This window comes from Oncorhynchus keta, unplaced genomic scaffold (genome assembly GCF_023373465.1).
Source record: "Oncorhynchus keta strain PuntledgeMale-10-30-2019 unplaced genomic scaffold, Oket_V2 Un_scaffold_9739_pilon_pilon, whole genome shotgun sequence".
In the NCBI taxonomy this organism is placed as follows: domain Eukaryota; kingdom Metazoa; phylum Chordata; class Actinopteri; order Salmoniformes; family Salmonidae; genus Oncorhynchus; species Oncorhynchus keta.
Window position 1 is genome coordinate 944,658 of NW_026291018.1, and position 16,842 is coordinate 961,499.

General features: G+C 43.3%; 2 protein-coding genes across 4 annotated transcripts in view; both read right to left on the reverse strand.

Moving 5' to 3' along the window:
- LOC127929669 (jupiter microtubule associated homolog 1-like) overlaps nt 1-10,676 on the reverse strand; it is a 35,139-nt gene extending 24,463 nt beyond the window's left edge. Inside the window, exons 1-4 of one of the 3 annotated variants that reach the window (XM_052517745.1) lie at nt 10,489-10,674; nt 7,994-8,133; nt 4,834-4,961; nt 4,568-4,595 (exon numbers count right to left, since the gene is read on the reverse strand). In XM_052517745.1, the coding sequence (XP_052373705.1) occupies nt 4,568-4,595; nt 4,834-4,961; nt 7,994-8,133; nt 10,489-10,544 (352 nt within the window). In that variant the 5' untranslated portion in view covers nt 10,545-10,674. Of the gene's footprint in view, nt 1-4,567; nt 4,596-4,833; nt 4,962-7,993; nt 8,134-10,488 lie in introns of all 3 variants that reach the window. The other 2 variants (XM_052517743.1, XM_052517746.1) reach the window with 2 other exon arrangements.
- A 654-nt stretch (nt 10,677-11,330) lies between these two features.
- On the reverse strand, nt 11,331-16,813 carry LOC118374247 (small ubiquitin-related modifier 2). The gene is made up of 4 exons (XM_052517747.1): nt 16,671-16,813; nt 14,388-14,519; nt 12,256-12,327; nt 11,331-11,971 (listed from the first exon to the last, which is right to left on the reverse strand). The coding sequence occupies exons 1-4, from the start codon at nt 16,689-16,691 to the stop codon at nt 11,909-11,911; spliced, it is 288 nt and encodes a 95-aa protein (XP_052373707.1). The 5' UTR covers nt 16,692-16,813; the 3' UTR covers nt 11,331-11,908.
- Nucleotides 16,814-16,842: the final 29 nt, after the last annotated feature.

Consider the following 16,842-nt stretch of genomic DNA (forward strand, 5'->3'; position numbering starts at 1 on the left):
CATGCACTGCTGTTTACAGACAGCTGAGAGAACGAGGAATGTGGAATCTTTCCTTCCAGTCTGGTAGGGAGTTCTTTTAAGTGGTGTCTCTTCAAAAAGACTTCAATGAGATTCATCATTGGAAACTAAATGATTTTAGTAGCAGTCAAAGGTTTGAACACCTACTCATTCAAGGGTTCCTTTATTTTCACTATAGTAAAGTAAATGGTAATGGTAAAGACAAACTATTAAATGGCATATGAAATCATGTAGTTAAAAGTATATTTTTCAGGACCCTGTCTTTCAAAAATAATTAGTAAAAATCCAAATAACTTAATCTTGATTGTAAAGGGTTACAACAATTTCCCATGCTTGTTCAATTAACCATTAACCATTCATGAACATGCACCTGTGGAACGTCTGTTAAAACACTAACAGCTTACAGACGGTAGAAAATTAAGGTCAACGTTATGAAAGCTTAGGACACTAAAGAGGCCGTTCTACTGATTCTGGAAAAACACCAAAAGAAAGATGGCCAGGGTCTCTGCTCATCTGCGTGATAATGCAGTAGGCATGCTGCAAGGAGGCATGTGGCCTGCAGATGTGGCCAGGGCAATAAATTGCAATGTTCGTACTGTGACGCCTAAGACAGCGCTACAGGGAGACGTACGGACAGCTGAACGTCCTCGCAGTGGCAGACCACGTGTAACAACACCTGCACAGGATTGGTAAATGTGAACATCACACCTGCGGGACAGGTACAGGATGGAAACAACTGCCCGAGTTACACCAGGAATGCACAATCCCTCTATCAGTGCTCAGACTGTCCGCCATAGGCTGAGAGAGGCTGTACTGAGCGCTTGTAGGCCTGCTGTAAGGCAGGTCCTCACCAGACATCACCGGCAACAATGTCACCTATGGGTACAAACCCACCGTCGCTGGACCAGACAGGACTGGCAAAAGCGCTCTTCACTGACGAGCTGCGGTTTTGTCTCACCAGGGGTGATGGTCGGATTTGCGTTTATCATCGAAGGAATGAGCACAACACCGAGGCCTTTTCTCTCCAAAACTCTTGAACGTGCAGTCCTTGGCCAGCTCTCCCACTATCTCTCTGAATGACCTTCTTGATCCAAATCAGTCAGGTTTCAAGACTAGTCATTCAACTGAGACTGCTCTTCTCTGTATCACGGAGGCGCTCCGCACTGCTAAAGCTAACTCTCTCTCCTCTGCTCTCATCCTTCTAGACCTATCGGCTGCCTTCGATACTGTGAACCATCAGATCCTCCTCTCCGAGTTGGGCATCTCCGGCGCGGCCCACGCTTGGATTGCGTCCTACCTGACAGGTCGCTCCTACCAGGTGGCGTGGCGAGAATCTGTCTCCTCACCACGCGCTCTCACCACTGGTGTCCCCCAGGGCTCTGTTCTAGGCCCTCTCCTATTCTCGCTATACACCAAGTCACTTGGCTCTGTCATAACCTCACATGGTCTCTCCTATCATTGCTATGCAGACGACACACAATTAATCTTCTCCTTTCCCCCTTCTGATGACCAGGTGGCGAATCACATCTCTGCATGTCTGGCAGACATATCAGTGTGGATGACGGATCACCACCTCAAGCTGAACCTCGGCAAGACGGAGCTGCTCTTCCTCCCGGGGAAGGACTGCCCGTTCCATGATCTCGCCATCACGGTTGACAACTCCATTGTGTCCTCCTCCCAGAGCGCTAAGAACCTTGGCGTGATCCTGGACAACACCATGTCGTTCTCAACTAACATCAAGGCGGTGGCCCGTTCCTGTAGGTTCATGCTCTACAACATCCGCAGAGTACGACCCTGCCTCACACAGGAAGCGGCGCAGGTCCTAATCCAGGCACTTGTCATCTCCCGTCTGGATTACTGCAACTCGCTGTTGGCTGGGCTCCCTGCCTGTGCCATTAAACCCCTACAACTCATCCAGAACGCCGCAGCCCGTCTGGTGTTCAACCTTCCCAAGTTCTCACGTCACCCCGCTCCTCCGCTCTCTCCACTGGCTTCCAGTTGAAGCTCGCATCCGCTACAAGACCTTGCCTACGGAGCTGTGAGGGGAACGGCACCTCAGTACCTCCAGGCTCTGATCAGGCCCTACACCCAAACAAGGGCACTGCGTTCATCCACCTCTGGCCTGCTCGCCTCCCTACCACTGAGGAAGTACAGTTCCCGCTCAGCCCAGTCAAAACTGTTCGCTGCTCTGGCCCCCAATGGTGGAACAAACTCCCTCACGACGCCAGGACAGCGGAGTCAATCACCACCTTCCGGAGACACCTGAAACCCCACCTCTTTAAGGAATACCTAGGATAGGATAAGTAATCCTTCTCACCCCCCTTTAAGATTTAGATGCACTATTGTAAAGTGACTGTTCTACTGGATGTCATAAGGTGAATGCACCAATTTGTAAGTCGCTCTGGACAAGAGCGTCTGCTAAATGACTTAAATGTAAATGTAATGCCTGTACTCTGGAGCGGGATCGATTTGGAGGTGGAGAGTCCGTCATAGTCTGGGACGGTGTGTCACAGCATCCTCGGACTGAGCTTGTCGTCATTGCAGGCAATCTCAACGCTGTGCATTACAGGGAAGACATCCTCCTCCCTCACGTGGTCCCCTTCCTGCAGGCTCATCCTGACATGACCCTCCAGCATGACAAGGCCACCAGCCATACTGATCATTCTGTGCGTTATTTACTGCAAGACCGGAATGTTAGTGTCCTGCCATGGCCAGCGAAGAGCCCGGATCTCAATCCCATTGAGTACGTCTGGGACCTATTGGATCGGAGGGTGAGGGCGAGGGCCATTCCCCCCCAGAAATGTCCAGGAACTTGCAGGTGCCTTGGTGGAAGAGTGGGGTAACATCTCACAGCAAGAACAGGCAAATCTGATGCAGTCCATGAGGAGATGCACTGCAGTACTTTATGCAGCTGGTGGCCACACCAGATACTGACAGTTACTTTTGACGTCCCCTTTATTTCAGGGACACATTATTCAATTTAGGTTAGTCACATGTCTGTGGAACTTGTTCAGTTTGTGTATCAGTTGTTGAATCTTATGTTCATACAAATATTTACATGTTAAGCTTGCTGAAAATAAAACACGTTGACAGAGAAAGGATGATTCATTTTTGCTGAGTTTTAGATACTTCAAAGTAGCAACCCTTTGCCTTGATGACAGCTTTGTACACTTGACATTCTCTCAACCAGCTTCACCCGGTATGCTTTTCCCAACAGTTTTGAAGGAGTTCCCACATCTGCTCAGCACTTGTAGGCTGCTTTTCCTTCACTCCGCAGTCCAACTCATCCCAAACCATCTCAATTGGGTTGAGGTCAAGTGATTGGAAGCCAGGTCATCTGACGCAACACTCCAGCACTCTCCTTCTTGGTCAAATAGCCCTTACACAGCCTGGAGGTGTGTTGGGTTATTGTCCTGTTGAAAAACAAATTATAGTCCCACTAAGCACAAACCAGATGGGATGGTGTATTGCTGTAGAATTCTGTGGTAGCCATGCTGATTAAGTGTGCCTTGAATTTTAAATAAATCAGACAGTGTCAGCAGCAAAGCGCCTCCACGCTTCATGCTGTGAGCCACACATGCGGAGATACTCTGTTCACCTACTCTGCGTCTCACAAAGGCATGGTGGTTGGAACCAAACATTTAAAATCTAGACTCATCAGACCAAAGGACAGACTTCCACTGGTCCAATGTCCATTGCTCCTGATTCTTGGCCCAAGCAAGTCTCTTATTGTGTCATTTAGTAGTGGTTTCTATGCAACAATTAGACCATGAGGGCCTTATTCACGCAGTCTCCTCTGAACAGTTGATGTTGTGATGTGTCTGTTACTCAAACTCTGAAGCATTTATTCCAGCTGCATTTTCTGAGGCTGGTAACTCTTATGAACTTATCCTCTGCAGCAGAGGTAACTCTGGGTCTTCCTTTCCTGTGGCGGTTCTCATGAGAGACAGTTTCCTCATAGCACTTAATTGTTTTTGCGGCTGCACTTCCAATACTTTAAAAGCTCTTAATTTTCCAGATTAACACATGAAGGTCAGTCAAAGTAATGGACTGTCATTTCGCTTTGCTTATTTGAGCTGTTCTTGTCATAATATGGACTTGGTATTTTACCAAATAGGGCCATCTTCTGTATACCACCCCTACCTTGTCACAACACAACTGATTGGCTCAAACACATTAAGGAAAGAAATCCCACAAAATAACTTATAGAAAGATACCCCTGTTAATTGAAATGCATTCCAGGTGACTACCTCATGAAGCTGGTTGAGAGAATGCCAAGAGTGTGCAAAGCTGTCAAGGCAAAAGGTGGCTACTTTGAAGAATCTCAAATATTAATGTTTTTATTTGTTTAACACATTTTTGGTTACTACATGATTCCATATGTGTTATTTCATAGTTTTGATGTGTTCCCTATTATTCTACAATGTAGAAAATAGTAAAAATAAGAAAAAATCCTTGAATGAATAGGTGTCCAAACGTTTGACTGGTACTGTACATAAATACCATATATTAAAATACTGCCATTCGAAATGGAACTTGAGATACTTACCATTTTTTGCCTGCTGGCACTCCTCAACCTGTCAGATGGAGAATAATAACATCAGCATTTTACTTTATTTTGGCTGAGTCATTTTACTACATCAACAGCATTTAAGTCAGTTCAAAAACACAGGACTGAGAATCACTGAAAACCATCCATGACAGCAGACTTGTAGAAACCAAGTCAAGTGTCTTACCAGTGGAAAACACACACGTTACATCTATGAATAAAACAATGGCCGACATATGTCAATGTCAGTGACCCCTCACCCTTACCCCTAAAGGAACGTTGATGGAGGTGATGACCTCGTCTGTCTCATTGTTTTTGGGGAAGAGGAGCGGCTGCTGGCACCGTCTAAGGGGGGCGGATGGTTCTCCGCACAGAGTACCCTTGGCCGTCCCGCCTACGGAGAGAAACACCCAGTTAATAAGTGAGGACTCACTCAAATGAGTCAGAAGGAGATGACCTCACTACTAGAGTTCTGTAAAGCAGACTTCCTCCAGGAGAGCTACCTCCTGTAGGTTTTCCAGCACACCTGATTCTACTAATTAGCTGCTGACCAGGACCTTGATGAACTGACTCGGGTAAGTAACACAATAGGGTTGGAGTAATAGCCTGCATACACAGTAGCTCTGAGAGAAGGGTTTAGGTCAGTGATAGTGACTAGTGTTAGGCCTAATGATAGTTAATGGAGTGTCAATGCTAGAAGTGCTAATAAAAACATGAGTTTCTTTGCGGTTTGTTTCCACTTTATATTTCATTAATCAAAACAAACTTATTCACTGGCCGGATTTTACAATGTGGTTGAATGGGTCTAAATGGATTAAAGACTGGTGTGGAAGGCTGGTAACAGTTTGCTTTACCCTCTTGATTTGTGGTGCATTCCTGTTTTAGTGGAACTGAGTGACTAACATGTAGTATGGTAATGTTTTTACTGAGCATAATACTGCTAGGAACTATTTGCCAAGATGACATGAGAAAATGCAGAAAACCACTAATGCAAACAAATCCGATGGCCTACTATCAGTCTCAGACAGATACCAACAGACCAAGCAGCAAAGCAGCCAGTGGATGTAGGCTAATCCAGACAAATGCTGATCCAAAACTCACAGGCTAACCCACATACCCCACTCAGCGAAAGGGCATTTTGACCAACATTTAAGCTAGGCTACAGTCCCATACAAACTCCCACTGAGCAACAACTGTAGAGCAGAAACAATGGGAAGTCAACAGATTGGTCTACCTGACATCTATGACTAGAAGGAACAAAGCCAGACAAAGGGATGATTCTTGGTCAATATATCACTGCTTGTTAATGAAGTGAGAGGAGAAAGCATTGTGAAGTAATGGCACAGTGACTCAACAAGGTTTCCTTTATTATGGCTCTGCATCTGTTTATCAGGCCCTGCTGAATGACTGCTTTTACATTAGCCTTGGTAATGGGACATAAACCGTGGACATGGCCAATAAGTTATGCTTTAATTGACTATAGTGCCATTACATTTAAATTAAACATTCAGATTGATATAGACCTACATCTAGCTGTACAATGTTAAGCTGAAACAACTGGATTTTTGGCCATTATGTAGGAGGTACTTCATGACCAAATCTTCACCTGGATTATTTTTTATGGAGTGTAATTCCAATATGTGCGTCACAGTTCCCATTTCTGAGGCTAGAAGATAAACAGGCAGAGATAAGTCACACTGGTTCAGTGGCTTGTTATGAAGCTCAGTACTTTTATTTAACTAGGCAAGTCAGTTAAGAACAAATTCTTATTTACAATGATGGCCTACGGTACTGCTCTGACTGCAGAATGGCTTGTGTATGGCTGGGAGTTGGCCCCTGAATAAAACCCACTAAGGATCATCTCAAGGCCATGGTGAGTTTAACCGGGCATCACCAGAAAAGGCTATGGCAAAAGCAATGTAAGCAGAGGCCAACGGCTGAATTTAAATACCACAATGCTACATATAATTCTACTACACCAAGTGGGTGGAACTTCACAACCAAATATGTCATTATGGTTGTGTAAAGTAAGTATGATCATATACATGTTGAGGACTAGTTCACCATCTTACAACTTGACGATAGATGGTTCCTCACTCTGAAAGTAGTCTATGAGCCAGGAGAAACTCATTTATGGTTCAGTTCTTTAGAGACACAAGCAATGGAAGTGATGGGGGCATGCGAGCACGTTTCTATAATTCTATTTTTTTTTAAAGGCCAAATCACCTTTAGGTAACATCAAACAAAATATGAAAATATGGAGTTGATTTGAATTCAGGTGATTTTGACATTTTGTAGTGGCTGAGGTTAGCTGAAGTTTGTAGTGGCTGTTTAAAGAAAACTTAACAGATTAATGTTTTTGTCTTGGCCCAGACTACTTTCAGGGTGAGGAACCATCTAACAAAGTTATAAAATAGTGAACTACTCCTTTAAGTATATATTCATGCATGGTCATGCATTCTAACCTCAAGATTAGTGACTATCCTTTAAGTTGAAGACCAAAGAAACAACGATACATTGTTGGCCATCTTCTACATTTCCAGATTGTGATGTCATCAGGCAAACAGCAGCCTAAGACAACATCATATAGCCTACTAACAGAGAAAACAGTGCATGCAATCCAAGAATATCCTGACCTAAACACACCAGAAAATCCATGTATATTCATGGAAATATATCGACTAATGCAATTTTCATTAAATATAGGCTCGCCTAGACCAAGTACTCAACTTCCAGACGAGACGGCACTGAAGCCAGCCTAACCAAATAATCCAGGTGTATCCATTGAAATGTGCATACCATGACACCGGTCGTTTGTCTGAACTGAACTTGAACCTAACCTGAGACAATGTGGAATAGCAGGAAGGCAGAGTGTGAACACTGCATGCAGCTGTCGGCTCCGAAGGTCAGAGGTTACAGTTAACACACACATGCACACCACATTCTCCACACTTCATGCGTGGGCACAGATACGCCACTACAACAGTAAATGGATTACTACATAGAAGTGATGCGATTGTGAAAACATGCGAGATCAGTTCCTACCACACCCTTCTTTTACATGTGTAGGTGTACACTACTAGAGCCAGGGAGGGTCAGCCAGATCCAGCCTGAGAGAGAGGTGGCTCCCCCATCAAGGCCCTGCTGTACTAAAAGTCAGTCTATGTAGGTCAGGTGGAAAAACAGTACACTATGCACAATATCCAACATGATTGACTGGAGTCTGGACACTGATTGAATGAATGCCCACAGTTTTACCCCAAAGGGTCTTTGTCAGCATGATTCCCATTTTGGGCCCATTGTTCGAGCACTCAATGTGTGTGGGTATTCTTTTGCCATGCCACATTTTTGTACCCTGCCCCAGTGGATGTTTGTTGGATGTGTGCGTACACTGGATCTAAACCAATGTGAGTAGCTAGGAAGTACCGGGTGGGTTGCTCCTCCGATGGGCGTGGGGATCGTCGGGCTCTAGGAAAATGTTGGAGCCCATTTTGTTCTTGCGTACAGGGGGGGTTTCGTCTGTGCCGAACGATATGTTGGAGGCCCCGCCCGGCGGCCGCAGCACCCTGCAGGACAACAAAGGGAGGGTCAGGACTGTCATTTGACTGACTGCCACACACACTATTGAACTGACACCCCCCCTCCCAGGACATGCTAAATACACAAAGACCATGTCACACACTAGTGATCAGCAGCAGCACTGCTGAAGTCATTACACGACAAATACAAACATATTGCTCTGAGGCCACACAGACACCTCATTGCTCCAGTCCCCTCTTTCTCTCCATTCACAGTAGGGTCCACTCCCTAAGCCCCAGCTGTCAGACCGAGGGATACTCACAATCTCTCCTGGCTACAGCTGACTCCACCCGCCTGCAATCTGCCAGGCTAGACAGTCGCTGATTTGAGCTCGGAAGAAATTCCGCAGCAGTTACACATGGGATGGCTATCATTCCACACAGCATAGCCGTTCCAACATTTGATTGGAGAAATCTAAGCTAGATCATGGTTGGACATGGCCTGCGCTTAAGCACATGGAACAATGTCAAGGTAAAAGAAAACAACAGATAGACTTAATATGTGATCTGAATAGGAAAAGGGCAAGAGAGGATAACCACAGCCCACAAAGCCCACTTCCAAACCGACATTCTTTCCTCCTAGCAAACAGAAGGGTCACAGGAATGAGAAGGAAAGCCTTTTTCCCCCTTGACTAAGGACAGTCGGGTGGAGGAATTGATGCGTTTGCAGAGCCATTCCCCGACCCCTCCTCCCCTCTATTCAGCTCCAGACTGCTGAATGCACCAGCTGACACCAGGCAGCTGTCCAAAGGCAGACGGGATACAAAATTCAACTTTCCTCCCACCATGGGGTAAAAAAAAAGAAAGACAGTGGCGAGATGAAATAACTGGATTTGGTTATTGCTGGTGCTGTATGCATGCCACGATTAGTTCATGTAATGTCCAAAGCAGACTTGTTAACCCTTGTGTGATAGCTAAGATGAGCTCATGCTTTCCACTAGGCTGAAAAGAGAAAAGGCTATTTGAGACCCCACCCAACAATGAAACGGCAAATATTTCCTGTGAGAGGCACTGTGGTTAGAAAAGTGGGACAACTCGACAGTTGTTCAACAGTAACGTTAGATTGATTGAAAAGATAGCGAGCCTGATGCTGTCACATATATTGAAAGCCTTTGATGACCTTATCTGCTATTACCAAAGGCTGCCAAAGTTGGATTGCTGCTGTCGGGAAAGCCTGCATTTCTAGACTGGTCAGCAGTAGGGCCGACCAAGATGGCTAAAGCAAAGAGGAACCGAGCAAAGATTTGCAGGCTTAGCTAAGCCCCCCAACCCAAGTAAAACCCGCATTAGCCACCAATTAGTCGACAACGGAGCTAGCTGGAATACAAATACCGGAAAGAATGGTTATGATTTCACCGTTGGTCTACTTGTAGCAAAACTATCCAGCCCAAAACGGTGTTACAGCTCACGTTTTGGGTTAACAACGAAATAGCCTATTGTCCGGCCTGCCCGAAACGCAACACGGGTTGATAAAACGGACTATTTTTCCTCCCCATGACATCCAGCCGCCGCAAAGGAAGGAGGTCCCATACTATAGCATGAATGCACGCGGTGCATCAGTTTTTCTGGCAGTGAAACAAAGTTGATTGCGTGCATTCCCTTGGCCTCAAATAAGTGCTCAAAACGTGGACAATACACATTTTAAAAGGATTTAATTAACTCCTAATAAATTGTTTGAGTCAGCAGTATTCTTAGAAACATCCATAAAAGGAGCTAAAACTTGGCATGTAGGCAAATCTAGCTACCTAACTAACAAGTACCCAGTTTGGGGGCACCAGAGGCCTATACAGACCATAGGGTTTGGAGCTTGCAAACGAAGAGCAAGTGCTTGTTTCTGCAAATAAAAGTGTTACGCGACAGCTGAGCTTGCTGCTAGCCAGAATGTGAGCTAGCAATCCATACCAGTCACTAGCTAGCGAAGTAGACAAGTTAACAAAACAAGTTGCAATCCAGACAGACAACTACTATAGATAGCTATGTGATTAGCGAAGTTGTCCTCAAATTGTCCATTCTGTTTAAATGTGTCCTGATGTCGAGTCCTTTACACTAAACAGCTCATTTTCAAAGCTAAATCCCAACTTCCACTAACGCCACGGGCCTCTGGTGTGGTAGATGGAATCGCCAGCAGTAGTAACCAGGTCGCTGATGCCGCTACGAGCCCAAATGCCCTCTTCGCACCATCATATCAGCTAATTAAAGACAAATTGTGCCATTAATACAATTGAGTTAAATCAGGAAAAATCACCCGCCCAACAACTGGACGGTTAGCTTCCAATACTGGCTGGTATGTGGATCCCATTTTCTTTTGTTTGTCCATGAAGATTTTTCGGATTTCATTTTTACCTGGAACTGCTTTTCGCACCGGGATCCATCCCTTGAAATGTTTTTGTCGTCGTCATTTCGACTGTCTAATTCACTACTTTCGTATTTAGATATGTAAGACGGTAAACTACAAAAATGTGATTTTCTAAATCCTCCGCAGGACACACACAGAAACTGAAATACTGACTCCACCCGACTGAGCGCCCGAGAGACCAGAAGGAAGAGCGCAGCGACAAGTTATCCCAGCCCATAAGTCCCAGCCCACCTCAGTTCCACTCGCTCTGGTTGGACGGACCCTTACCGACCCTCTTTCTGGTTGGTGGCACATACCACCAGTCGACGTCAATCGTTTTTCTTTGAAAGGCAACATTCTCCCCCCTGTGCGAAGCAATTGTCTCAAAAAGTCACCTTAAATCACATTGTGCTATTTTACTACCCGTTTCATTCCCATTCTGTATCTTATATTAGTTCTTGATTTAGATAAAAATGCTGTCAGTATCTTTACAGTATCACTATGTTATCCAATGATGATGAGTATGGACACAATGTTACTCAAGAGTTACTATACTTGTTTGGTCTGTCCTAACATCCTCTTTCCCCATTTTGAGTGACTCTTTACACTGACAGTGCCAACATTGCTACGTTTTATTTTATACAGTCAGTGGAGATCATCAAGCTTTACAGTTCAATCACTGTGTTGGTTTTTCGCTGATAAAATCTCCATAATTATGTTTTCATACTGAAAAGGGGATTGGTGAGCATGAGCTGTTGTACGCACAAGGACACACTCTTAAAATGAATGATTACAAATATTTTCACCAGTTTTAATGACCCAGTCACCAACGAAACAGAGACAAAATGAATTGAGTTTGGTTAAAAAGAGAGAATAACTTTATTTTAACAAGACATTTATGAGACAATACAGATGTTTACCTGGACTAAAACATCTCTTCAGGGTTTCCTTATTACAAGCATGGCCTAGTCAAACTATGTTCAAGACATGTTTCATTCTACACAACCACTACTATATAAAAAAGATATAAAACCAATTTTCTGAAATCGACAACAGAAAATTAAGTTGAATAACAAACCAGTCTTATTCTCAAACAGTGAACGGGTGGAAAATAGCTTTTCTTGATCTCTGAATAAGTGAACCAACAAGTCACCAAAACAATGGACTTTTTAAGAGCTGGATCTGGTTGCGTTTATTCGCAGCACACCTTGTATGAATGTTACTCAAATCTGAGTTGTTTTAGAGGAGGTTGTTTATGTACAAAACAGGAAGGAAACAAAGGCAAGAATGAAAACACTATACATCAACAGTTATGTATAACTGTGAGCAGGAAGTCTTCCGCATGGTATTGGTTCTGTGGTGGAAAATGGGACAAGCTGCAAAGCAGCCGTCTGGGGGTGGAGGAAGATGTGGGGAGTACTTGACATGCTAGTAGAGGCCTCCTGTCTGTTGCTGGAAAACGTCGATCGTATCTTCATCCTCCATTTCCAACTGTCAGGAAAAAGGAAGGAAATTAAGTCAATTTGATATAAAAACCCGATTTCATTAGATGACATGGCATTCATGACAAAAATGTACATAAATTAGCAGTGAATGGAAAACTTTCGTTAGAAGACATTTTGCATTTAACATTCTTTTGACATGCACAAATGTTCATTGGTATTCTCAAAACAGGGAGGAACGTCTAATGTATTATTGCTGGAATGGTGTTGTTCAAGCGAAATAGAGTGAATTGATGTAACAAATCAGTTCCTCCCATGAGACTCCAGGATTACCTGTGCAGGTGTGTCTGTCTCGTTTATAGGCTGTCCATCGAACCGGAACCGGATTTGCCTAATTGTCAACCCCTACAGACACAGACACACAGATACTAAATTCCATTAAACTGTTTGACACAAAACAATCTCTCCAAGTAAAATGTCCAAAGAAAACAACGTTTTCCCAACCCTTGCCAAGCAATCCATTAATAGTGTACGGCACTGAGGAAGCAAGGTTAGCCATTCCTTTAACAACTCCTGTCGCTTCTCTACTTTGTGAATGAAAACACTGCAGAAAGGAAGGGATGAGGAGATAGGGAAGGGCGTTACTATATTGCCACTCCATATCCACGTTGGCCGACCTCATTTTTATCAGATAAAGGAAGAAACAACAGGATAGGGAGGGAAGTGGCTTCTACTCAACAAAGCCTGTAGAGCCTGGCCTACTTCATGACTTCACTGGTCTAAAGAGACACACAAGATCCATTATGGGTGGGCACACACACACTGCATTGAGATTAGGCCTGGGCAAGCCTGGATAAGACAGGCCTAGCACTAGAGAGCAAAGGCTCAGTTGCTACATCTCTGCCTCCATCTCTACATCTCTGTACTTGCCAGTGCAAGCAGCATGAACACAATCATTCAAAAAGACATGTAAAACAGAACAGCTCCAAGTGCACAAGGGAAGAGAAGAAAAAGACCTTTGATATGTTGGGAGAATCCAAAGCCAAAAACCCTATTTTAAAAGTACTTATTAGGTAATGCAGTGTAAATCCCCTCAATTAGCCTGTAAGCTCATAAATAGCACAGATCAGATTGGCCATAATGATTCAGCAGTAAGGCTTAGTATTTACTAATCAGCCTACAGCCAGAGAGATAGGCAAGTTAAGCTTAAGCCTTACTAATGCACATTGCATTGAATATGACAAGTACATTTGGTGCATATTAAAATAAAGGGTATTTGACCAAATAAAAAGTGTTTCAAGAACTAAAATCAGAAGAGTGGACAGTACAGAGTCATTACTAAATTACATTTTAGTCGTTTAGCAGACGCTTTTATCCAGAGCGACTTACAGGAGCAATTAGGGTTAAGAGCCTTGCTCAAAGACACCAAAAATATATTTCACCTATTCAGCTCGGGATTCGAACCAGCGACCTTCCAGTTACTGGCCCAATGGTCTTAACCACACATAGAGCTGGACACTGGAATAATTTAGGACGATGAAAAGGAAGATGATAATATGATGAAGACAACACAGCCCATAGCGCTCGCCTCCTGTCACAGACAATGTAGACTACATCTGACAGTGAACAGATCAAAGAGATACAAGTGTATAAAATGGTCCATGTATTGTGTTCTCTCTTCAATGAGTTTCCTTGTCCTCAATGGATAATATGAGCTGTCATCTTTCATCAATCCCTGTATTCCCATAGTTAGGGTCAGGACTTTTTTCAGGTCAGGTCATTAGGGAAAAGTTTGTGGGCCCATAGTCATAAAGCATCTCAGAGTTCAAGTTTATTAGTCATATACCTGTACACATGACATACGTGGAGTACACAGTGCAAATACATGCTTAATTACAGGTTCACCTCTCGACAATAGGAAAGTAATGAAGTAAATAAAACACTACTAAAAAAGAAAACTCAATAAATAAGAACGAGGATTAAAATATTACTAAGATACAAGGAGGCACTCAAACGAATTGAAGTAGGATATTTACGAATGTGCCAGGGAATTGTGCAATACAGTGTGCGATAATAAATTCTAAATAGACATTGTGCAGGAATATTAATCATTCCTCTTCCTCTCTGGAGGAGAATGATGACATAGGACCAGTTTTGACTTGGCCCGTTTAGATCACAATGAATAAATGACATGGACAGAGCGGGACCTGATCCTTGATCAGCACTCCCACTCTTAGACACTTTATGAATACTGGCCCTGGCCCTATGTATAGGGTAGAGGTGCTGCTAGTTGCTTATGGCTTGGCCTCTCTCCAGAAACCACCTCTACCCCCTCGGCACATTATGGAGATTCAAAAGGACTTGATAGGTATAACCAATATGGTAGTAGCTCAACCTTGCCCTCTGATACCGCTGCTTATGTTGTGCACTCAGTGGCATCATCATGGTTGCCATGTCAGACTCACCTGTCTCTCACAGTACGCCTTCATGAGTTTGCTGAGCGGCGTGTGTCTCTTGATCTTGAACTGCACCACCGACCCATCCTGTCCCGCCACCTTCAGGTTTATGTGGTCGTTGTTTTCTGTTTTCACTCCCTCCTGATGGACACAACAAACATTGGGGGTGTATTCAGTGAGATGAAACGCAGATACTGTATAAATGTAATGTCTAGAATTACCATGATACCCACTATTACAGGTGACAAATAATCAAGCCTGTTAAAAGTCAAATAGTCCACCTAATTTCAGTTTAAGTGACAACAAAAGCAAGAATAGTGTAGAGAATTATTGTACCATTTAAACCGCTGTGAAATATCTTTTCCATAACCAAAAATATAGTATTTTCAGTTGTTTGAAGCTGGTGTACAAAAGTAAAAAAGTAAAAGACTAAAAACTAAACTGAAGAATGGGAAGCATAGAAATAGCACACATAACATATTTAACACTTCTTAGACTTGCTTTCAATGAGAATGACATATCTATAACTCACATTTCTATGTGCATTTTGTCAGGTCACCCAAAAAGTGACATATTGCAGCTTTAAACATGGCTAGCTCATATAGACAAACACTGAATACAATATAAGGTAACCTAGCTGCTTTTAGAAACGCTAGTATTTACACACTAGGGTTGATGGGAATTAGCTTGCAAAAAACAGAATAGTCCGCCAGAAGTTAAATAAAATTAACCTTCATCTTACTCTGCCGATTGTCTGTAGGCTTCGACCTTATGTTGGGGGGAATTTGAGAAAAAACAAACATCTAATGGAACGTATAATTAAACACTTTCCAAACGTGGATCTGTTGTCGACCCATGCAGTTCCTCTCTGCTTACCTCTTGTCAAAATAAAAGTTCTTGCTATCTTTTGTGCTGGTATGGGGCCGTGCAGGACTTTTATTTTGACACGAGGTAAGGGGAGAGCAATTGGGTCTACAATAGACCCACGTTTGGAAATTCTGAATGTTCTATTAAGATGTTTTTTCCTCAATGTCCCCTCTGCATAAAGACCAGCCCTACAGACAATCAACAGAGTAAGTTGAAATTGAATTTGATTTAACTTCTGTATTCTTGCAGACTATTCCATTTTTTGCAAGGTAATTCCTAGTAACGCTAGTGTGTGAATACTAGCGTTGATAAAAGCAGCTAATGTTAACCTTGCCTGGGACTATCAGATACAATTGTTGCTTGGCTGATACAGTTGATGCAAAGCAAATGATTAGTCAGGTCCCAGGCTAATGGCAACCTTGATATGACCATCATTGATTTTAGGCCAGCAGAAACATTTACACAGAGTATTTGTCAGCAGTGTACTGTCTGAATATAAGCAGTTTCTGAACAGTGAAAATAGACCAAATATTTAAATTTTTATAGAACACTTACAAGGGCCTTGGATAGTTCAGCAGTGACATGCAAGTTAATCTGTCTTGACTATTATTTACTTGTTCTAAAAGTCATGGCGCTGTGGCAATGTAATGAGACAAGAAGTGTTTTTGGACAATGTTTAGTCTACAGAGTGGAATTTATCATGCTTGACTACAGGATAGGTGCTTTACACATTCTGGAATTCATCCAAATGAGGACACATATTAAACATGTATGTGTCAAACATCTGATCATTGGTCAACACACACACACACACACACACACACACACACACACACACACACACACACACACACACACACACACACACACACACACACACACACACACACACGATTGATGCATTTCAAAATATTGATCATACTTGTACACATGAAAACACATAAACATGGTTTTTAACACTGTCTCAGTCACACCATTTCACTCATTTGTAACATGCTGTGATAGCTGGCTCCATAAGCAGATGAGAGGGACCCTTGCTGTAGCCATGAATGAATGTAACAAGTTTGTAACTGAAGAAATTGACAAAGTGATGACTGATACAACCACTTGGATCTGAACTGAGTTTGTCAGATTACATTTGCAAATACAAAAGATTAAGAACTGAAGAGAGTGCATGCATTGCTTACTGTCATGTTCAGCTAGCAAACGCTAGTTGGCTGCGATTCAAGCAGCAAGCCACGCGCCCATGCAGGCGCGTGCACAGGTCTTCCGGTGTCTCCAATGGAGTACTTGCATTTTCAAAACTTGAGTCTACTAAGATCTCAAGTAAGGAAATATTCCATGTACATTTTTCCTTAGTTCTATTTGAGTTATGTATGTAAAAAAAAATGTAATGAGATGTAAGCATATTTTCAAGCAACTCACCTTGGGTTTCTCGTCAGCCATGGTTACTCTATTTGCGCTTCTCTACGCCGCCACACAACGAAATAGCCGTGTACGCGCACGTACCCGCTCCCGATTAAAATACCGGCCCTACGTGCGCGATCACAAACACATGCTCGTGCCCTGTACTTCACATTCATTGGCCAACCTCGGT